General features: G+C 42.1%; 2 protein-coding genes and 1 long non-coding RNA gene across 4 annotated transcripts; 1 reads left to right on the top strand and 2 right to left on the bottom strand.

Annotated features, from left to right (window-relative positions):
* Positions 1-1,440: 1,440 nt before the first annotated feature.
* LOC147061486 (L-rhamnose-binding lectin SML-like) lies at positions 1,441-4,720 on the bottom strand. The gene is made up of 9 exons (XM_085907720.1): positions 4,289-4,720; positions 3,784-3,816; positions 3,628-3,705; positions 3,390-3,525; positions 3,063-3,172; positions 2,944-2,988; positions 2,643-2,775; positions 1,976-2,079; positions 1,441-1,569 (listed from the first exon to the last, which is right to left on the bottom strand). Exons 1-9 carry the CDS (start codon positions 4,320-4,322, stop codon positions 1,562-1,564), a joined length of 681 nt encoding a protein of 226 aa, XP_085763846.1. The 5' UTR covers positions 4,323-4,720; the 3' UTR covers positions 1,441-1,561.
* LOC147061485 (uncharacterized) lies at positions 4,556-7,176 on the top strand. Of its 2 annotated transcripts, none has more exons than XR_015065674.1 (3): positions 4,556-5,396; positions 5,506-5,610; positions 7,146-7,176. It is a non-coding gene; the product is annotated as an uncharacterized LOC147061485 (long non-coding RNA). The 2 variants fall into 2 exon arrangements; XR_015065676.1 differs by having other exon boundaries at positions 5,503-5,610.
* LOC147061484 (caspase-9-like) lies at positions 6,211-23,750 on the bottom strand. Its single transcript, XM_085907824.1, has 12 exons — positions 23,471-23,750; positions 23,248-23,387; positions 15,572-15,682; positions 15,157-15,290; positions 14,762-14,864; positions 14,197-14,345; positions 9,493-9,661; positions 9,340-9,437; positions 7,483-7,630; positions 7,222-7,410; positions 6,882-6,991; positions 6,211-6,792 (listed from the first exon to the last, which is right to left on the bottom strand). Exons 1-12 carry the CDS (start codon positions 23,506-23,508, stop codon positions 6,661-6,663), a joined length of 1,521 nt encoding a protein of 506 aa, XP_085763950.1. The 5' UTR covers positions 23,509-23,750; the 3' UTR covers positions 6,211-6,660.
* Positions 23,751-24,294: the final 544 nt, after the last annotated feature.

Raw genomic sequence — 24,294 nt, 5'->3', positions numbered from 1 at the left:
TTAAATGAACAAAACACCGATTGGTTGGGACAGAGAGAAGCCGCTGCGTGTGCACGCGCCGCCATATATAATACTATACTCTCCTCAGACACCTTCAAGTTCCTGGGTACCACAATCTCGTGGGACCTGAAATGGACCGGCCGCATAGACTCTGTCCGGAAGAAGGCCCAGCAGAGGCTGTACTTCCTGAGACAGCTCAAGAAGTTCAACCTGGCGAGGGAGCTGCTGAAGACCTTCTACACTGCCATCATCCAGTCTGTCCTCTGCACCTCCATCACTGTCTGGTTTGGATCGGCCTCCAAACAAGACAAGTACAGACTGCAACGGACAATCAGGATTGCAGAACAGATCATTGGAATCAACCTCCCATCTAGCCAAGACTTGTACCTGTCCAGGACCAGGAAACGTGCAAGCAACATCTCTACAGACCCTTCTCACCCAGGTTACAGTCTGTTTGAACTACTCCACTCCGAACGGAGGATATATATATATATATATATGCATCTTGCATCGTGCATCTTCCACGAAAGATGGAATAATGTGCGATAACATCAGCCAATTTATATAGAATAAGCTCAATTTTTTTTTTTTTATAAAAAAAAAAATATATATATATATATATATATATATATATATATATATATATATATATATATAAATTGATGATGCGTATTATTACCAAAATATGCATTTTGGTCATGCACATTACTGCCTGCTGCAGGAGTGTGCTCGAACTGATAAATCAAGATCAAGCGAGCTTTTGCCCTTCTGCTCCGCGGGAGGTTTCTGTCCTCCCTGAGCTCGCCTTAGGACACCTGTGTTACTTGGCCGATTGAGCGCTCCAAATTGCCCCTAGGTGTGAGTGCGAGTACGGATTGTTGTTCGTCTCTGTGTGCCCTGCGATTGGCTGGCAACCGGATCAGGGTGTCCCCCGCCTACTGCCCAATGACCACTGGGATAGGCTCCAGCACGCCCGCGACCCCCATGGGGACAAAGCGGTACAGAGAATGGATGGATATATAATATGTAATATGTCTTGTCACCGTGGAATAGTAGGAAACGCAATTTTGATCTCTTTGTGTGTCTTGACGTGAAGAAATTGACAATAAAGCAGACTTTGACTTTGACTGTTGTGACCTCCATGAGGCTAAGCGGTTCGGTTTGGATCATTGATGGGTGTCATCAAACTGCTATCTATTATTCAAGATGAAAAAGTGATTACGAGAAAAGAAAAAAACCCTTTGTTCATATAAGTAAATTAATTGAATTCAAAAGAAATCAACAATTTACAAAGTTTTTTTTTCCAATACAACACAATCACCTTTTTTAAACATTACTAATACTCTTTAATTCTTCTTTTTTCCAACACAGACAAATAATGAACAAACTGTCAAGCCAAACAATTATGGGGCTACAAAATGATTGGAATACAATACAGCATTTCCATCTCCTCAGATTTTATTGATGTTTCATGAAGACATACAGTCAGGGGCATATCTCATTTGTGCTGATGGTAAGTCAATTCCGTACATGATGGAAGTTACAGGTGACCTTTATCTATTTAAGTTTCTGCAAAAAAACACACACACAAAATTGTCACTCATTTAATATCTAATATTGTCAAGTTTTAGAATTCATTCTTTCTCTGTTCCTCTTTCGAATGAGTTGATGCATATATAAAATAAAGACAAAACCTTTTGAAAAAAAACTCAAAGAATTATGATATATTATTATAAAATCTTTGAGCCTCCCCATTTTTATTTGCAAGATATACAAACGTTCTCTACATGGCCGCTCAAGTACTGTACAGTGCTACATTACAACTAAAGGCATCGCCACTCAGTACAGTAAATATGATTTGCTAAGGTAGTTGAATAATATTGAACTCAAATCTCTTTTTTTTAATATAAGTATGGCATTTTTTTCCTTTCCAAGGGCAAAAAAATATTTGGAGCTGCTAAAAAGAGTGACTTACTTTGACATGTGTAAGCAACCTCCAAGTACTTGTAAGTGTCTCCACAGGGATCTCCAAACAGGTCAGTGGTAACTGCAATTGTACATTCTCTCATCCCATTGCAACTATGGATGCAGAAGAAATTGGCGTATTACAGTTCTAAAAATACAAGTGTGTTGATGATGTCATCGAATAATTCTAAACTGTAACTTTGAGAAGCCCAGGCGTTAATATTGTAGTTCAAACTAACGACCTAATCACAATGTCAGTCACAGATGTTTGATGAGATATTCCAGTTCAAGCACACTCCTGCAGCAGGCAGTAATGTGCATTACCAAATGACCGCACCTGCCAATAATAGGAAACATGGGTTTGGGTTTGTGCGATTGGCTGGCAACTAGTTCAGGGTGCACCTTTAGATCAACTGTAAAAGGATCTTCCTTGGCCCATGCAAAGTTTCATGGAGAAAATACTTTTTCCCTCTGAGAGCGACTTCTTTCAATGACCTTGGACGAGATGAGGTACACCTTGAAGTTGTTGACAGTCAATCGCAGGATAAACGTAAACAAGCAACCTTTCACACTTGCATTAGAATGTTCAATTTACATAACACTTGTAAAGATTTCTCTTCCCTCCCATACCAAAACCTTGCTAAAGTCTCCTGAGATTAGGTTTTGATTTCGCATACCTGGTGGCGACAATGTCATTTGGGCTGAAGCACTCAACATTTTGTGTCTGGGCATCAGGTATTTCAAATGAGCACGTGGTCGAATCGCGGCGTCCATAGTCAGCACCACGCACGGAGATGACTTCTCCTTGATCTGGCATCAAGATGAGAGAAAGAAACTGGTGGTGGAAATGTGGCCAGTCACAACACAATTTTTTTTTAAGAAGAGCAATAATAATAAACACAAGATAAACTAAAATTTACTGCAATGTAAAATGCATGTAACATACAGGAATTCAGCATGAAAAACTGTTAATCTCACCACAACACAAATGCGCCAAATTCTCATCACATGCCACAACAACATCTGTTGAAAGGAAATTAAAAACATTAGCTATAAAACAATATTTATTCTTTATAATTTCAATGTAGGCAACGTACTTGCAGCCACGCAGGTGTAATTGGTCTGCAAATATTTGGAGGTGCCACTACAAGGATCAGGGGAGTTGAAAAGCCCTGTGTTCACTTCGCATGATTTTTTGCCATTGCATCTGCAGACATAAAAATAAAAGTCAGCAGAATAAACATAAAAACTGTCACAATAGTTTTACTTTAATCATGACATGTGATGTACGTACATGCATATGCACTGAGGCAGATGTGCTAGCCAGTTGGCCACTCTACCATGTCAGGTGCAGCAGCTTACATACATACATTCATTCATTCATTCAAATAACACTTACCAAATAAGCAAAATGCATACCGTACCTTAAGCTTATGTCTTCCAAAACGTCGTCCTGAGAGCAGGCCGTGTTGGCCAGCTGCCCTGCAGGTATATTATCGCTGCACACTAAGGAGTTTGAGCGCCCATATAAAGCCTCCTGGACGCTGATGACTCCGAAATCTGTCACATGACAAGAGAGGTTCTCTTTGACAAGTAAAAATGCTCGACTATTTCAGTCTTAGGCTTGTGAGACATTATTGAAGACAAAGGTGGGGGTTTTACAGCATTGTAGGCGATGGACGTTCAAAGAGCTCGTATCACAGGTGGTTGCTTCCTGTACATCATCCATAATGGCTCCAACTAAAATAAATGTATGAAAAGCTTGTTTCAGGAAAGAAGAGCTACAGTTGTTGAACATGGAGTTAGTTTGATAGTTACCTTCTGTGAGGAGAAAAAACGAAGCTATCAGCACTGAAAAACAAACATCAGTTTAGATACAATGAATGGATGGATACACAAAGATCTGAGTCCATTTTTCAATTGTGGATTATTCCGAGTTTAGAATATGTTTATCCGGCGATACACACAGCATTTTTGTTTTGTTTTGGTGACACTAAAAAATAGCAACAAGAACAACAAAACTGCTTTTATTTTGTTCATATTTTTAATAAACCAAACTGACATTTTCTACATATCCTAAAGAGACATTTTCTCCCTAGAATAATGTTAAAAAATCTGTCTAAATTTGTATTAGTGAGCACTTTTCTTTTGTCGAGATCCAAGTGTAGCATATCTGTCAAGATTCTGGTTTGATAGCGTGAATGATATATGCACGGTTGTGCTCAGTTGTTGCGCTGAATTTATCTGGAAGCGGTCTAACATTAGTCTTTCTGCAAACCCTTTTAAAGTAACACAATTAGTTTTGAATAAAGGGGATACTCACACAATGCTGAGGTGAGCCTGAAGTAGTAAGGCATGTTTTACACAATCCGATCAGTTGCACTAATGATGCCCCGAGCAAAGTCTCTTGTGTTCATAATTAGAGGAAGCATTTGAGACTTCCACCCAAGCTGGTTTGGTAAAAGCCACAACCCCTAATTACACCCCTGTATGTCCCCGTCATCAAATGTTCCAGAGCTATTTATCATTTTCTAGATTGTTTCAGATATTCAACCTCCACCAGAAATAACAAACAATCTTAAGTCCCGTTCCTCCTAATTACGCTTTTCCAGGTCTCACTGTCATTTCCCTAGTGAGCATTGAAGTCACCCAGCAAAGCGACAGAATCCGCAGAATTAGCACTCTTGAGCACTCCAAAAAGGCTGGGTCCTCTAAACTACTGTTTGTTCTTCTTCTTCTTCGTTGGGGTTTAACGGCAGCTTGCATCCTATTAGTTGCATTGCCGCCCCTACTTTTTTTTTTTTTCACATCACAACACTAAATTCTCCTCACCAGACCAGTGCTTTTAAAAAACTCAAAAAACCAGCGCTTTCCCCTCCCACTTGACCCTACTTCCAGAATGGTTTTCACCGATATTCCCTGAAGCCCTTCTGTCCGCAGCTTCTCCACCAACTCAACCCTTTGCCCATAATATTTCCTACAGGAAAGCAGCGCATGTTGCACCGTCTCCTCCTCCTGACACTCAGAGCACAGCCCATCCCGGTGTTTCCCCAGAAGGTGGAGAGTGCTATTAAGAAAAGTATGTCCTATCCTCAGTCTGGCAATAATGACTTCATCCTTCCTTTTCCACCCTCCTCTCCCACACTCATGAACTGACTCAGCCACTCTACTACACACTGAGAACAGGTGCCTCCCTTTGCTCTCTACTGTTTGTTGCAAGGTGCAAATAGCAATCAGGACGTGTCGCCCCACCTGAAGACAGAGGAAGGCTACTCTTTCAACCACCGGGGTGAACCCAATGTACAGGGGCCATCTGGGGGGGAGGGGGCAATAATTATGTCCACACCTGCTCGGCGCCTCTCACTGCGTGCAACTCCAGAGTGGAAGAGGGTCAAATAAAGAAAGTACTCCCACTTTCTTTGCAAGATAAGGTCTGACAAGTAAATCATCTTAATACATTTTCTTTAATTGATATGAACACTACTCAGAATTTGTCATAATTTACCAGTTCAATTTGTTAACTTTCATTTCTTTTAGCAGACTCTTTGGCTGACAACAGTGCGAGAGTGTCTGTCTGCTAATGTTGGCAACGCACAGTGCTTCAAGTGGAAAGTGTTGGTACTCCCCTTATTCGACTGTTGTCAGGTAAATGGGCGATTGCTAAAAGCAAATCAAATTAGACATAATAAATGCATAATTAATAATTTTTTTCTGAAATTGAAATGTCCAACTACATTCACTGAAACTGTTATTAAAAAATGTGCAAACTGAAAATGAAAAAAAAAACTGCATATGCCGAATAAGAGTGAACATGCATGAAGAGATTCAAATTCTGATATTAATATGTTAAATATCGTATACGTGGGCAACACAGTAGAGCTCAACATTTATTTGTAGGATGCCTGTGTAAATACTTTCAGGTGTTATCACTCTGATCTGGCAATTTGAAAACACACAAGCGAGAGGAATCGTACATTTTCTGTAAATAGGTAAGAGCAAACATGGAGGGGGAGAATGAGGATGTGCTACGGTTACAATTGCAACCTAAAAGAACACTCGCTGTAGTCTGACCTTGACTTTATGACAGTAGTTCTTTTGGTTGCAGAGTTGATCAGTTTGACATAAGCTTGAAAGGTTGATGACATATACATTTACAATAGGAACTGCAGTGTTTGCAATTAAGGAGATAAGTTTAAAGCAAGTTTAAAGCAACCCCATCAGTCAGTTGTTATTTCAGAACTTTTATTTGGAAAAAAAAGTAAAATAAGACAGTCATAAAAATATTTCAGATCTGTTTGGTGGTAAACCATAAAAATGTTATAAAAGCACTTGTTTTTGCTGTGATGGTGACAGAAACACTGATGTCACAACGGCATAAGTGGTTTCACGACAATTACAAAGACTATCCTGAACCAACATTTTATTTTGTAGAAATTACTCACAGTCCAAAAATCTCTTATAAAAATCTACAAAGAAATGAAAAGTAATACAACAAATGTGCAAATTGACAACCAATCATGTATAGCAAAACTCAATGAATCTGCTGTTAAAACATACCCGTAACACAAACTACAATTATTCCGTTTTTGTTTTTAGTTCCAAAATATCAAATGAAAATAGACCATATCATCCCAATAAATTGCTGTCGTTTTTTTTATTTTTAAAAAATGGGCACAGTACAGAGTACGGTAACATCTATTTATGTTGAGCTAAATTTTGTCTTGGGGTTGAGGTTTGAAAGTAAAGAAGTTTTCGAAGGGAGTTAAATGAATTTGGTATTTGCTTATAGATGCCTTTTGCAGAGTTCTGGGAGACTTCATTGTTAACCTGAAAACAAACAATTAAAATTAATCGTCGAATAATGACTTATTTTAACAGAAAATATAGCTATGCCTATAATGAGAAGAGAAGCTCACCATCATTAACATTGTGACCAAATCATCAGTGGCAGCATTTTCCTCAAGGATGCGGTCCAGCGTCTCGATGTACCAGGAGCCTGACTGAGTGTCCCTCCAAGACACATAACCTGTGCGGTGTCAATTGATCAAAACAATATGAGGATGGTGTGGGTTGAGAGTTTATGTATATATGAAATGTGTTCGCATGCTTATTCATAAACGTTCCAATACAAATGAAAATATAAGCTCTATAATCGGGTAAAAGAAATGCCCTTTCTTTAGGTGCACTACTGCCATCGGGTGGACCAGAATGGCTAGATTCAACTATGCTCATTCTGAACTCTGCAATGGAGTGTACCCGGAAAAGTAGAGTAGGACACAAGAATGTCACTTGGGGTGGGCAGTGTGGCGCCGGTGTCTGGTTCATCAGACGTGCTCAGCGAGTCGCTGCTGGAGGAAGCGGGGATGGCGTCCGTCTGATCATCGACTCCGCCCTCGGAAGGTTCGAACTCATCAGATGGCACTTCGAAGCCTTGGTCTTTTTCACCTCAATGACAAAAACAAATCTTTGCTAATACTATGAACAGTGTCAAAGGAGTCAACGTTGACTGTTAGTTACCTCCTCCGCAGGCCTGGATGAAGAAAAGTTTGGGTTTCCCCTGCAGCGAGGGACAGTGTTTCCCGTTGAAGTAGTTTGTGATGTGCTGCACTGGAACATACTGGCCGTCTACTCCATAAACGGCACCGGGGAAACGGTTGTGATTCACCTGAAAAGGTGGCATTGCGTTGCCTGAGATTTAGGGTACCGTATTTGCCGGACCAAAAGGCGCACCGGATTATAAGGCGCACCTTCAATGCACGGCCCATCTTAAAACTTTGTCCACATATAAGGCACACCGGATTATAAAGTGCACAAAATAGAAGATATACTGCAACAAACTGCGGTTGACTAGGGTTGCGGTATGCATCTACTAGCCAATCACCAATGAGCCCTCTAAACAATCGCGTTACTCAAACTATCCTATAAAATGATCAGAACTGATTAAAGTTCTGGTACTGCTTACCTATGTTTCCCTTCCATATCGATCCGTAAATTTACTCGAAACATTAACAGAGCAGCCAATTTTGACATGTAATAGCCTTGTGCGTACGGCAGCTATCACTATAGCCTTAGCCACCCGCAGACTCCCATGAGCCTCAAGTAAACAATCGCGTTTCTCAAACGACGGCTTATAAAATGATCGGGACGGACTAAAGTTTGATCTAACACCTTAGTACTGCTTACCTATGTTTCCCTTCCATATCGATCCGTAAATTTACTCGAAATATTAACAGAGCAGCCTATTTTGACATGAAATAGCCTCGTGCGTACGGCAGCTATCACTATAGCAACAGCGACCCGGCGACTCCCATGAGCCTCAGCAAAGTGTAAACAATCGCGTTTCTCAAACGACGGCTTATAAAATGATCGGGACGGACTAAAGTTTGATCTAACACCTTGGTACTGCTTACCTATGTTTCCCTTCCATATCGATCCGTAAATTTACTCGAAACATTAACAGAGCAGCCTATTTTGATATGAAATAGCCTCGTGCGTATGGCAGCTATCACTATAGCAACAGCCACTCGCAAACTCCCATGAGCCTCAGTAAAGTGTAAACAATCGCGTTTCTCAAACGACGGCTTATAAAATGATCGGAACTGATTAAAGTTCGATCTGACACCTTGGTACTGCTTACCTATGTTTCCCTTCCATATTGATCCGTAAATTTACTCGAAACATTAACAGAACAGCTTATTTTGAAATGAAATAGCCTCACGGGTACAACAGCTATTCAGTGACGCCCCCTGACCACGGTTGCCGTAATGCTGGTAAGCGATGTGCAATGTAATTTACGAGTCATACTAAAACGTACTGAAAATTTTGGCAAAGCACTGTGTACAACCAGTATGGATCAACAAATTTATAAATTGATCCATATATAAGGTGCACCGGACTATAAGGCGCACTGTCGGCTTTTGAGAACATTTTAGGTTTTTAGGTGCGCCTTATAGTCCGGAAAACACGGTACTCATTTGGGTCTGACTCAACCAAACGCAGTCAAATGCAACCCAAGTGACTGGGCAGTGGTACAGGGACAGCAATGGTAGAGTGTCCGCCTCTCAACTCTAAGGTTGTGGGATCGATCCTCAACACTGATGACTATGTCAAAGTGTCTTTGAGCAAGACACTGAACCCCAATTTGCTGGTAGCATGCCTTGCATACCAGCAGCCTCCCTTTAGTGTATGAATGTGTGGCATTGTAAAGCAATTTGGGCACCATGTGGTGTAGATACGTATAAGTGCAGTCCATTTACGCCTACTGTATCTACTGTAATTGGAGAAATACATACAGCGGCCATAACAGTAGTGAAGACGCAAGTGAAACATTGACGGGCTGAACATTATTGCCTTATAAATACGAACGCATCTCACCTCTGTCCCATGGGACAGAATGATGACCACGCAGCAGTCGTACAGCGAATGGTCCTTCTTGGATAAATTGGAGCCGCTGTAATGTGGAGAGAAGTGTTAGCATCACACCATTTGGCATCTCGCAAGAACAAGGAAGGATTCTTACTCGCTCTTTGAGATTTGCCCTCACTTCAACGACAAAGTGAAGTGCTTTGAATCGTTTCTCCATCCTGTCGCAATCAATGTTGGACCCCGTGCGATTACTCAACTCGCTCTGTGGCTCAAAATCCACGTTGTTGATAATAAGGCAGTGTCCGCGTGGGGTGGCATCCATTTTGTAGATCTGGGGTGCAAGGGGAAATTTATGTAAGCAATGACATCAATGTATTTGCACTGGCTGCTCAAAAGTACGACAAATAAATGAGTCACAATACAATACAAAATGTGAATCAACCTGCAATTAACCAAATTTAACAGTGTTGCAGTTTGAGCTTGATATTGGTCTCAAGACCACTTTAAAGGCACTTTTAATTGGTTTCGTCTGGGTTTCAGACAGTGTTAGAGATGTTCTGACTCTAACTTATTTTGCAAGAACCACACGAGAGACAGTATGCCCTTTAAGCACTTGCAAGTGGAGAGCTTGTCCGTTACTGTAGATACAGCAATGTTCGAACAGACTCTGCCGTTAGTCTCTTACAAGAGCATATTTATTGAGAACAAGTAGGGTGGGGGTGACATTTGACATGTGTGGTGGTCACCTCAGCAAATGGTTAATCAGTGCAGAGGGTCCCAGTTGGTGGTCACCTCAGCAAATGGTCAACCAGTGCAGAGGGTCCCAGTTTATTGTTTTACGATTAGATGACTAACTAAACAAGGATGTTTCCACACCATTTGGAAAGTTTCAACAACTGAATGGTTAAACTTTTCAGAGTCAAGGAAAGTTAAAAGGTTCAAACAAAGTTCATCATTCTAGTCTACATCCCAACATAATCATACGATCAAGATAGTTTATAAAACCTAACATATAGGGCGGACGAGGGATTTTTGATAAATTCTGGTCAATACCGTGGTTTGTGAGAAACACAGGAAGCACAGCTTCTTTTCCGGTGTCGGTACCACATCTACTCGGGTGTTCAGATCGGCCCGGGGTTCTAACACTTTCTAACATTTTTTATGATGTCATGCTATATGATTGGCTGGAAGGACAGTACGGTGAGATTTAAGATTGTGGTTGGTCTGTTTTAACTACAGTAAAATAATTGTAATCATCAGTACGTACTATATAGTGCGCCTCTGCGGCCTGACTCCACTCTGTAGTGTCTTTTTCATCTGAAGCCATATCACAATGCATTGTGACAAAAATCCGTGAAGCAGTGAGGCCGTGAAAGGTGAACCGTGATATAGTGAGGGATGACTGTAGTACAAAAAGTCTACCATGCCTGTCATGTCAGCTTACTCTTTTTGCAGTTTCCCCACTTGAAAGGGACAGTCTGTGGTTTTACTTGTCAGATCATTGCCTTCAAGGCTCTAAGGGACTTTATCCTGCTAAGGAAGTGTGAGTACTCGCTGTAATTGACACTTAATAACAAAAGATTGTTTAAAGGTACTTTGTTACGGTGACTGCTTCACAACAATTGTCACAACAAGCACTACATCAATAAAGGTGTATTGTATTGTTGGATGTTGTTTGAGATGTCCATTGTTGAGCAAGGAAAACAAAGATGTGTACAGGTGCTTTGTTACGGTGACTGCTTCACAACAACTGTTACAACAAGCACTACATGAATAAACGTGATTATATCATGGTTGTAAATTTGCTGAGGTGTCACCACAATAAGAAATTATTTAACCGCTCTGTCTGTGAGTCTTTGTAAAAGCAGTCATGAAAGTCCATGAGATAGTGCATGCTTACTGTGTACCTAATCTTATGGTTAGCGAGTGACTTAAGTTCATCTTTCTTAATGGCACATTTTCTAAACATCAGTCACACCCCTGACAGCCAGCATTCAGTGCTACAGGCACTAAGATATGTTTTAGTCATTAATTTTAAAGTATGTATACTGTATGCACACTACTTTACAGGTGATACCAGTTTCTTCCCCGTGGGGACAAAGCGGTACAGAAAATAGATGGATGTTATTTGTGGTGGTAGCAATCTAGTAAATGATAAATAGCTCTGTAACATTTGTTGACGGGGACATATAGGGACGTAATTAGGGTGTGTGACTTTTGCCAAACCAGCTTGAGTGGAAGCTTCAAATGCATTGTGAATATGAGACTTTGCTGTGAACATCATTAGTGCTACTGATCGGATCATGTAAAACATGCCTTGCTACTTCAGGCTCACCTCAGCGATGTGTGAGTATCCCTGTTATTCAAAACTCATTTTGTTACTTTAAAAGGATTTGCAGAAAGACTGATGTTAGAGCACTTCTAGAAAAATTCAGTGCAACAATTAAGCACACCCGTGCAAATATCATTCAAACTATCAAACCAGAATCTTGATAGATATGCTACACTTGGATCTCGGCAAAGGCAAAGTGCTCACTAATGCAAATTTAGAGAGATTTTTTAACAGTATTCTAGGAAAAAAAAAACATCTCTTTAGGATATGTGGAAATTGTCGGTTTGATTTATTAAAAATGTTAACAAAAACTAAAGCACTGTTTTTTTTTTTTATTTAGGGTCGCCAAGTGTAGCAAAACAAAAAGCTATGCATGTCTCGCCAGATGAACATATTCTAAACTAAGAATAATCCACAATTGAATAATGGACTCAGGTCTTTGTGTAGCCATCCATTAACTGTATCTAAACTGATGTTTGTTTTTCAGTGCTTACAGCTTCGTTTTTTCTCCTCACAGAAGGTGACTATTAAACTCTATGTTCACCAACTGTAGCTCCCCCCACCCCAAACAAGCTTTTCATACATTTATTTTGGTTTGCACAGTTAATGGTTCTTCTCCAAGGCAAGTGACAACCTGTGATACGAGCTCTTCGAACGTCCATCGCCTACAATGCTGTAAAACTCCGCCCTTGTCTTCAATAATGTCTCATTTTAATACACTCACCTCAAAAATAAAATATTTATTGTTTAAACTCATGAGGTTAATTATTATTATTTTTTTGTTCTTCAAAATTATTTACTTTTTTTTTTTCAATTTATTTTTGCTTGCAATACATTCCCAAAAGCTGAGACAGGGGAGACAAAAGATTGTTAGGAACATTCCACCCGTGAACAGGTTAATTTGAAACCGATCATGTTGTGATTGTAGTGTAAAAGGAAACCACATCTTTTCAATACAGGCATGAAATGTATATATATAGATCACCAAAAATGATTCCCGAGCGCGGCGCCGCTGCTGCTCACTGCTCCCCTCTCCCCCAGGGGATGGATCAAAATCACATGGGGATGGGTTAAATGCAGAGGACAGAGCCCTTTGAGACTGCTTGTGATTTAGGGCTATATAAACTTGACTTGATTGATTGATTGATTGATATATATCTTCACAGCAAAATTAGTTCTAAACATGCCAATTGAATACTAACATGACAAGCTTATTATTATGATAGTAAGACAGCAAATATGGGTCAGTCAAAATATAGCCTCCATTCATTGTTTCTATTCAAGATTGTGTAATTCATGTCAATACACAATAACAATAGCATCAGCATCTGGTATTAGAAATGGTGGAAGTTTAAATGAAAACAGAAGCAAAAATAAGACAATAAGACTATTCCACTGACCCAGAAGGAATGTCTCCGACCACCTGGACTCTATGTTGTTCAGCCAGGTCCATCTGCACCGAGACCACAGTACCCAGTACAATCTGTAGGCCCCGCAAAAACAACACACTTAACACAAACACGGTGTTGTATCACATACTGTTTAAAGTAGTTCATCTGGAGGTTAAAGCCTTGACACTTTGCAGCATTCTGGCCTAGTAGTAGAGTTTCCGCCCTGAGACTGGAAGGTTGTGGGTTCAAACCCCAGCCGGGTCATACCAAAGACTCTAAAAATGGAACCCACTGCCTCCCTGCTTGGCACTCAGCATTAAGGGTTGGAATTGGGGCGTCAGATCACTAAATGATTCCCGAGCGCGGCACCGCTGCTGCTCACTGCTCCCCTCTCCCCCAGGCGATGGATCAAAATCACATGGGGATGGATTAAATGCAGAGGACAAATTTCACCACACCCAGATGTGTGTGTGACGATGATCATTGGGACTTTAACTTGGGACTTTGTGAATTAAGCAGCTCATCACAAGAATAAAACACACAATTACTTAAAGACTTGTGAACCTCTTTAATTGACGTATATTAAAAACACAGAAAGTATTAGAGATGTTCTGACTCTAACTTATTTTGCAAGAACCACACGAGAGACAGTATGCCCTTTAAGCACTTGCAAGTGGAGAGCCTGTCCGTTACTGTAGGTACAGCAATGTTCGAACAAACTCTGCCGTTAGTCTCTTACAAGAGCATATTTATTGAGAACAAGTGGGGTGGGGGTGACATTGGACATGTTTGGTGGTCACCTCAGCAACTGGTTAATCAGTGCAGAGGGTCCCAGCTCATTGTTTTACAAGGCCGTAAAAACAGAAACTAGTGGAGCATTGTAGATGACTAACTAAGCAAGAAAGTGTTTCCACACCATTTGGAAAGTTTCAACAACTGAATGTTTAAACTTTTCAGAGTCAAGGAAAGGTAAAAGGTTTAAACAAAGTTAATAATTCTATTCTACATTCCAACATAATCATACGATCAAGATAGTTTATAAACCCTAACAGAAAGCATAAATAACCCATAAAAACAACCCGATGAAATATATCAACTATTTACAGTAATTTGTTCACATGGCTGTTTGTACGTGTTGCTCACCAGTATGACTTCCCAAGGTATGGCCACAGGCAGCTTGCTTTTAAAATGTTTATTCAGCATTTTGCCACCAGTGAGTATCACCATAGAAACTACAGTGACTGACAGAGTTCCAGGTACCACACTGGCAAACCCAGAACGTTGTGTTAAGTCTGGAAAAGGAGCACATCATCAATCCAACAGATGCTTTAATATATAATTCTCATCATCATTTTTAAAAAGATATTTTAAAAGCATTATTGTTAGTATGTACATAGTATGTGTGTGTGTGTCCTGACAGCAGAGAAAGTTTGATGCTAAAATGTACAGAAAGTGGTGGAAATGAAAAGTGGATGCTGGTGGAATGCAAACGTATCGGACCTCTGCCCTGGATAATAATGTACATGTAAGTTTAACTTGTTTAAATGACTATCATGACATGGTGTCATATGAATAGAAATTGTCCATGTTTCTGTTTGTGTGTGTGTGTGTGTGTGTGTGTGTGTGTGTGTGTGTGTGTGTGTGTGTGTGTGTGTGTGTGTGTGTGTGTGTGTGTGTGTGTGTGTGTGTGTGTGTAACTTCAACCAACCCATGCGGAGGCCATCAGTCCAGTGTGTCTCTGTGCAATGATTCTGGTCATGAGGGGAAGCTGCAGGGCAACCACATGCAGGCCAGCACCTGTTGTATAGCCTCTGATGAGAGGATCGGACAACCAATGGCACACAGACCCACAGCGCAGCAGATACAGTAGGAGCTGGATGAGTACACACGCAAATACTGTACATACACACGCATGCTAGCGGTTTTCAAATCTGGAATTAATATGAGCTGCGATAAATATATATACATACAAATATATGTTTACATACATACATAAATAAATATCAGGGTAAAGAATTTTTTTTCTTCAAAAGGCAGTATTTGTGTCAAAAAATAGATGATAATGTATTGTGTGTATGTGTGTGTATGTGTGTGTGTGTTTACCTGTATGAGACCATATAGCAAGGTAAGTTGTACAGCTATGTTTACTTTAGCTTCCGCCACATCAGCACCATCGTCAGGCAACTCCACAATGGCAGGGACGGACCCAATCATGATGGCCAGGACAGCAAAAGATCCTGAAACATAAACACACAATTTGCTGAGTTTCAAACACCAACCAGATTAGTTTGGCACATTAGTGTAATTTTTCTTTTCATCAGTTGCATATTTTATGGTACTGGTACCTATTTTGAACACATTACAGCAGCGCCATTAGGCATCATGGCGGTGAAAACACAAGGCTGATCAGGATTTACCATTGTGAATCCAGATTGTTTCCACACATTTGCAGAGAGCTCTGGAGCAAGGCATGGGGATGTATATTTTGTTGACATTTTTGTTTGAATGTGACAGTCACCTAAGGAGAGATGTTTGGAAGTGCCGAATATGAAGTAGATGATCAGCGGGTAGAGGGATGTGTAGAGGCCAAACACCGGATGAACGTCTACCAACATGGCGTTGGCCATACCTGCACAGGATAGAGACAGAAGAGACATGACTTTGAGGTTAATGGAACGTGGATGAAAAATATCTCTACTTATACATGTGTTAGTTTTATGCGGCACAAGCAAAGCATGTGTATTTGTATTTATTAAACATTATAAATTGACAATAGGTGTGAATGGCTGTTGAATATGTGCCCTGTGATTCCTAAAGGAATATAAGAGTTTGATCTTAAAGTAGTTCATTAGACATCTTGTGTATGAGAGTATGACACTGTAAAGTGCTGAGTGTGTGACGGTGGAGACAAAACAAGATATGTGGGCAAGGATGTGCACGAATGAAATGTTCCAGATTAAACAATGACGCAGGAGCAGCAAGGAGTACAAGATGACCCAGGGGCAGCGGGTAGATAACAACTGGGGACCCTGTATGGAAAACTACAACCAGGAGGAGCGAGCAAATGATTCTGCAGAAGAAGAAAGACCAATAAGAGCAAGCTAAAGTTAAATGCAGTGTACACATAGCCAATAGAATAATGACAGAATGCCTTTGTTGATGTGCCATTTGCATATTGTGTAGTATAACTAATGGCTGGGCAACTCGGAAGTAGAGTACGTCTGCTGGTGGGAACAGAGACGTACAGAGGTGTATTGAGAGGGACCCGAGACCCAGGTGATGTATTAGATTTGGTTGTTAGGAATAAATCCACTCGTGTGTGAAAATGCCAGCTTCCTGATACCTTTCTATTGCAGAAAGAGCGCGCAAATTGTTGGATGAGTGGCAGTTGGGTAAGGTCACAAATTGGAGTCAGATTAGTAACTCGCGTTCATGTTAAATTAGAAATAAATTCCAACAATTTATGGTGACCCCGACGTGATGCAAGAGAGGTAAAAGAGTCTGGGACTCTAAGGAAGTCTGGGACTTCGGTAACCACAAGAGTCTGGGACTCAGGGTCTGGGACCCACGTCCACACCATGTGACGACCTGATAAAGACGCCACACGTCCGACCGTCTTTCCTCTTGGGCCCACAGTGAGACAAGGTAAGCAGATTCCTTTTCAAATTCTGCATATTGACAACGCTAAATTATAAGAGGAAGGATGAGCGGAACAGTGAAAGTGTGTAGTAGGGTATAAAATCTGGGATTTACCTACCAGAATAGTTTGGAACTATTTGCGGTTACTATACGGTTTAAAATCTGGGATTTACGTATCAGTACAAGTGTGGACTTAGTAGGGTATAAAATCTGGGATTTACCTACTAGAATAGTTTGGAACTATTCGTGGTTACGATACGGTTTAAAATCTGGGATTTACGTATCAGTGTGAGTGTGAGTGTGAGTGTGAGTGTGAGTGTGAGTGTGAGTGTGGAAACTAAAATTGTTCTGCGTAAAAAGTGGTTGGGAGACACACGAGTGGATTTAAAGAAGGCGGATAAGAGGAAGTGGGATAATGGTCTCGGGTCCCTTCAAATTAAGGGTCCCTTCAAATTAATGGAAGAAAAAGTAAGAAATAAGTGAAAGGCAGGATCCTGATCTAAATAAAAATCTAGATAAACGGATCAAACCCATGTAACAGAATGGGAACCTGGCTGAGAAAAAAAAAAAAAAAAGAAGAAACGGAAATTATCTTAAATGTACAGGAGATATTCGCGTTAAAGGAAAAAGTAAGAGAGAAACACTGAAGTTAAAATTTGCAAAATAAAAGGAAAAGAATTACAAAAAGCGTCTAAAAGTAAAATAGAGAATAAATCAGACAAGTAAGATGAGCAAAAAGGTGTTCTTAGTGTGGTCTTTGTGGTCTTTTATGTTGTGCGCCAAACGTGTGTGTAGGGTGTGTGTGCGTGCGTGTGCGCGCAGAGGATCCTGGTGTGTGTGTGTGTGTGTATGTGTGGGTGTGTGAGTGAGATGTGTGTCCTATGGAAGAAATTAGTCATGGAGAATGTTCAGGAGCCTGTTGAGCGATAATAGGGAAGTTGAGAAGTAGACGATGAGTATGTTTAAGTTGGTTGGAGAAACTAAGATGATCGAGGTGTGGCAGTAGAGAAATTAAGATGTGTGGCAGTAGAGACTATAAAGTGTGTGACAGAAAGTGACTAGAAAGGTGGCCTGATAGAATAATAGACAACAAATGTGTAGAAGACAGTGAAAGATGTTGAATGTGAACATGATGAAGGGGAACAGTAAAGTAGGCCGGCCCTTTGAGAGGGTGAGATTGAGGAGCGTGCCTGCGCTTGCGCGTAGTCATGGGTCTGTGCTATGCTCGTGTGTGTGTGGTGGGCCGGCATCATGATTGTTGCAGGAAAAGGCCAGCCTGTGGGCAATCAACATTGATGCCACGTCCCCCCTCACACGGGGGGTGCTATGGCTGCGGGTGAGGCAGAGAAAGTGTGAGTTTTTCAGAGAAGGTTTGAAGAAGAGTGATGCACATTTGCATAAAGGATAAAAGGCACTGATGAAAAAATATAACCAAAACGTCATCCTCTATGACGTTAGCGCAGCATTATTTGTTTTTATTGTTTGTGAGCTGTGTCTTTGCTGTTTTTTGTGTTGTCTGTGTGCTGTCAGTGTTATGTGTTAAAAGGATGAAATTGGCTAAAATAGGTAAATAAAAAGAATTTATTAGACTGTAGTCTATCTGATTTGCAACGCAAAACAAAAGCAATTTGGAAAGATGTGTCAAATTAAATGATAATGTAATCGTATGTAGTAATACGTTATTGCATGTTAGGTGGCCGTCAGGGTTGCGGTTTTGTTAACTTTAACAATATGGTATTTGTGAGAAGAGATGAGAGATTAGTTGGCAATTTATATAGAACACTCCCAAAATTATGCTGCATTGTGTTGATTTAAAAAGATCTATTTGGCCTTTGCAGGGTGAGCCACTGTGTTGCATGCATCTGGCCATGGAGAAAGTATGTTGTTTATTTGTGTACTTTGTCAACAACCAATGTAGATGTTAAAGAATGAAATTAATATCTTTAAAATGAATGTGGATTGAGACCACAGGTAAACACCCAGGCAACTACCCTGAAGCTAAGATGATGTTCAGGACGGCGATGCTGAACGGCCTCCCAAATGAGGTGCAAGCGATCATGAGAGTTGATCTGGACATTTGGTCTGTCCGGAACCGAGATTCAAGAGGCATTTGATACACCATTGCCGCATCTACATGGAAAAAGCAAATAAAGATCAAAAGGAAACTGACGCTCTGGCGACTAGTTTGGTTAAATTACAGTTGGCAAAGTTGCATGGTGAGGCAAAACAAGAAAAGGTTAAACAAAAACAGATGTATCAGACTCCAGTGGGGGCTGGACGGGGCTGAGGCCAAGGGTTCCGTGGTGGATACAGAGGGCGAGGTTAAGGCGCCCTCCCAGGACTGGGGCGGAATTGGTTCGCTCCAGGGACTTGCTTCAACTGCGGGGCCCCTGATCACTGGGCGCGAGATTGTAATGGCAACCCACCACCAGCAGGGGCGGAGCAGCAGAACCAGCAAGCAGGGCCACCACACCAAAGTGGACCACAGCAGCCCCGCCCGGGGCCACAGCCGAATCCACATGGGCAGTATTACCAAGCCGACCCGTGGTACGGCCCGGACGAATAGTGGGGCCTGGGAAGCTCGGGAAGCACAGGCCAGGCAGAGCCAATGCTTCGGTTGACAGTGGCAGACACTCCGGTCCAGATGTTGATGGACACTGGAGCAACACATTCATCGATCAACATGCCACGGCCAAGTACAGCGTTGTCGAAACGAGTTACAACGTTGGTCGGCTTCTCAGGACGTCCTCAGACTCTGCCCTTCACTCGACCATTGAAAAACGAAAATCACAAACACCGGACAGAAACTATATCATTCATATGTTCATGCAATGGACACACCCATCAACTTGATGGGCAGAGACATGTCAGCATTGAGAGCCCAGATTCTGTGCGGCGAGAAGGGACTTACAGTGACATTTCCTGACGGACAGGTTCTGGAATGCTCCCAGCCTGTGACACCTCAGGGTCAGTGGTTGATGGCACCACTCCCCACAGTACCAGAAACGGCACGAATCTACTGGGCGAGATTGAATCCTGAGACTCCGTTTGGGAGAGGTGTCTACTCCACGTACCTCCTGTGGAAACCATGGATCCAGGCATTGGCACCGTACCACCCCCCAGTGGATCCATTGCATTGCACTCTATATTATGATAGAGAATCAGATGAGATATATAGAGATGCGTTTGAAGAAATTGAGGGAGATGATTGGACATTACAATCACCATGCATCTTTGTGGGCCCCGAGGGGGTGGCAGCATATGTATAGTTGTCGCCGAACCAAGAGCAATGGTATCGAATGAGTAAGGAAGGTTTGCCGCACGTGTCACTGGCTGTGTCGCCAGGCCATGAGCCCCGCCAATTGGGGCCCATGGTGAAACGATTAACACAACAACATGACTGGATGATGACTGAGATTTCAGATGTGTGGCATTCGGCCGCAACCAAAAGTTACAGAATAATGGCAAAAATGGTAGATGAGTCAGACCTTGAATTGGTCTTCCTGGCCCGCCATCATGGGCGGGAACAGACGGACCATGAGTCTGCACAGGCGATGCTGGATCAAATGCCACAGACCTTGTGGTCACAGGGTCCATTCGATGTTGGTTTTTGTCATACGGTTCAGCCGATCCAATTGGAAGTTGATTGCTCCAGTCCGGTCCGCCGTCCTCAATATCGATGGCCGAAGGAAGCAGACAAAGGTTTGGAGGACACAGTGGCACAGTGCCTGCCAATGGTGGGCTTAAAGGTTGACCGCCCGAACAGGCAGGTCAAGAGAGGGAATGTGACAATGGCGAGAATTGGATCCAAGTCGGACTCGAAAGTGTCTGAACAACGACGACGACGATGCAAATGTTTAACTTTATTGACTATTTTCAGAAGTGATGGAGCGAAAGAAGAACGAGTGATGGTGTATCATTCCTGTAATGGAACGGTAGGGTATGAAGCAGAGCAAGATGGTGGTAAGACGCTGACACAGACACAACAACTACTGCTAAATCTGAGGTATAAACAACCGTCACAGGTGAAAGCTTGGGGGACAATTTTCAACTGGACTCAACAATGGCCTGATTTGTTAGATAAATTGGACAATTATCAACCACGGTACCAGGACTGGCCATTGGTACACCCACAGGGAAGAAAAAGCCCATTTTTGACGCCCATGTTGCACAACAAAATTTCACCTGCCTAAAGTTAAATGGGACTGGCCCTGGGATTGGAAATATCCAGGAGTCATGGTGTAATGAAAATGTGTCTTTGCCAGCAGGAATCCCTCTCGCTCGTGCTGATGTTTGGCTGTGGTGTGGAGCAAAAGTGTTGTACGATAGGCTTCCCTCCAATGCCTCAGGTAAGTGCGCCCTAGTAACGCTGATCATGCCAATTAGTGTGACAGCATTAGACGTGTCCAGAATAAATTGGGAAGGCGTTGGACGGTGGGGAAGAATCCCCTTCCTTGTGAGGAGGAAAAAGGACATGCAAGAATGGTTGAATGCAGGAGACCCCACGTACATAGATGCAATTGGAGTTCCGAGAGGGGTCCCTGATGAATACAAATTGGTGAATCAAGTGGCGGCAGGATGGGAGAGTATTTTCCTGCTCATTACAGTAAACAAAAATGTGGACCGGATTAATTATGTCCACTACAATGTCCAACGATTGGCGAACTTCACCACCTCGGCACTCCAGGCAGTGCATGAGCAATTAGCAGCCACGTCTCTTATGGCATTCCAAAATAGAATAGGTTTAGATATGGTGTTAGCGGAAAGAGGAGGAGTCTGTGGTATTTTTGGGGATCAGTGCTGTACTCTGATTCCCAACAATACGTCTCCTGACGGTCGGCTCACTAAGGCATTGGAGGGTCTGCGCACGCTAAGTAACAAGATGAAGGAGCACTCAGGTGTGGACACCAGTTGGTACTCTGACTGGTTAAACGTCTTTGGCAAATCGAAAAGCTTGATTGCATCAGTACTGATTTCTATCGCTGTGTTTGCCGCTATTATGGTGTTATGCGGATGTTGCTGTATTCCATGTATCAGATCATTAACTGTTAAGACAATTGAACGCACGTTGGGGCCACTCCCTCCGGGTGGCCAGTACATGATGATCCCTCAGAAGGACCCCCAGGAGGCGGAGACAGCTGTGGCCCTCCGGGATGTGAGTATATGAAGGTGGCCTCAGGGACCTGAGGCCATGAGGAGGGTATGAAATTTTGTGTTTAACAATAAAACAAGGTATTCGAGTGGTGACCTCAGTGGTCTGAGGTCATGAGAGGGATTAAAGGAATATAAGAGTTTGATCTTAAAGTAGTTCATTAGACATCTTGTGTATGAGAGTATGAAACTGTAAAGTGCTGAGTGTGTGACGGTGGAGACAAAACAAGATATGTGGGCAAGGATGTGCACGAATGAAATGTTCCAGATTAAACAATGACGCAGGAGCAGCAAGGAGTACAAGATGACCCAGGGGCAGCGGGTAGATAACAACTGGGGACCCTGTATGGAAAACTACAACCAGGAGGAGCGAGCAAATGATTCTGCAGAAGAAGAAAGACCAATAAGAGCAAGCTAAAGTTAAATGCAGTGTACACATAGCCAATAGAATAATGACAGAATGCCTTTGTTGATGTGCCATTTGCATATTGTGTAGTATAACTAATGGCTGGGCAACTCGGAAGTAGAGTACGTCTGCTGGTGGGAACAGAGACGTACAGAGGTGTATTGAGAGGGACCCGAGACCCAGGTGATGTATTAGATTTGGTTGTTAGGAATAAATCCACTCGTGTGTGAAAATGCCAGCTTCCTGATACCTTTCTATTGCAGAACGAGCGCGCAAATTGTTGGATGAGTGGCAGTTGGGTAAGGTCACAAATTGGAGTCAGATTAGTAACTCGCGTTCATGTTAAATTAGAAATAAATTCCAACATTCCCCAAGATCAGCTGGCAGTCTAAGAGTACAGTAGAGGCACTATAAAGACAAATCTTTACAGATGGATGTCCACAAAGCCCGGTCAACAAGGGTTTAATAGTTTGGTGTAAGATACCTTTGGGATGAAATTGACGATGGTGAGCCTAGCTTTCTCTGAGAACCAATTATGTTCACATCACATAGCAAGTCAAGACCAAGAAGTCGCCTGTATAGTCATAGCTCACTAAATCCATTCATTAAATTTTGTGTTTTTAAAAAATATATAGTTTGTTGTGTACTTGTTTGCATTAATCCCTTTTCTTTAGGGTTTGTTCTCATGTCACTGGCAAGCTGGAGTCTATCCCAGCTGGCATTGAGCAAGAGACCCTGGACTAGTTACCAGTCAATTGCTGCACAAACAGACAACTATGCTCAATGACATTTACAGCATGTGTTTGGAAACCAAAGTAGACATGAAAATCAACACAAGTACAAGAACATGCAAACTTCACACAGGACGGCTGTAGTTCAGCTTCGATCCTGGAACCTTAGAACTGTGAAGCATAAGTGCTAACTATCCGTGCGGCGAGGCGCCGTGTTTACGTGTGTTTTTTTTAATGATAGTTTCTGCGCTATTGTACGTTGCTCACCCTGTGGCAGATGCATGACGCCCACGCTAAGCCCTGACATCAGGTCCCCCACTGCATTTTCTCTGATGGAGTAGTGAGGCAGCCACAACAGGATGGGAAACAAGCCCAGCAGTGTGGTCTTTATCCTGGCGCCTGAACACCTGAATGCAATGAAGACCCACACAGAGAGTTAGATATTGGCCGTGGAGAGTGCATGCAGAAAATTTGACCTTCTTTGACTCACCGGCATTGCAACATCTTGACCCTCTCCAAGAAGGACATGGATGTGTTTACTCGCTGCCCAATGACCTCCAGCTGGGCCTCATCCAGGGTCCAGCGTTGTCGGGATGGCTATTTTGCTCAGAGTCGTCCATTTAAAAACAAGTTTCGGGATTAATAAAACAGAGGATCTTCACTTTTTATACCGTGTGGCTTCAGTGTGTCCTAACTCTAAAGCGCTTTTCTGCCTGTGAAAGGTGATGAAACTTGAGTTGGGAGGTTTTTCAGCTCAAGGGAATGAGCAAGAAGGGATGACCTATTTGAATGCTAGGGTAGCTGCAGGAGTTCACGTGCCAAAGTGAAAGTAGGGAGGGAGCAAAGCACACGTGACTCCAGGAGGGTGGAGATTGGGCATGGGCAATCCTTGAACTCCGGACACTGTAGAGCTTTTACAACCCCCTTCAGTCCTAGTCCAGCACCTCCGCTCTCTTGCTCTGAATGCTTCTATTATGGTTTGTGTGGAAATATATGAATAGTTGCACTTCCAAGACATAATTCTAGAATGCAAAAATTACTGGGATTGGGTTTCAAGCGCATCTTTCTTCAGTGTCTCTCCCCTCTGAAACACAACTATGCAGTACTAAAATGTTCTAATCTATATAGTTTATACTTTATCAAACAAACAAAGAGTATATCAGGAAAAACGAGGCAACTGCACGGTACATTCCCCATGCTCGAGGATCATTTATACTGTTACATAACGGATATAAATACTTCATGATTCATGGCCGGGGATCAAACCTCCAACCTCTCAGTTGGGATCCGACCACTCTACCAATTATTGTTTTC

This window comes from Syngnathus leptorhynchus, chromosome 1 (genome assembly GCF_054491065.1).
Source record: "Syngnathus leptorhynchus isolate UIUO chromosome 1, UIUO_Slep, whole genome shotgun sequence".
NCBI lineage: Eukaryota > Metazoa > Chordata > Actinopteri > Syngnathiformes > Syngnathidae > Syngnathus > Syngnathus leptorhynchus.
Note: the sequence above shows the minus strand (reverse complement) of the source record. Positions and strands in the feature narration are given on the sequence as shown.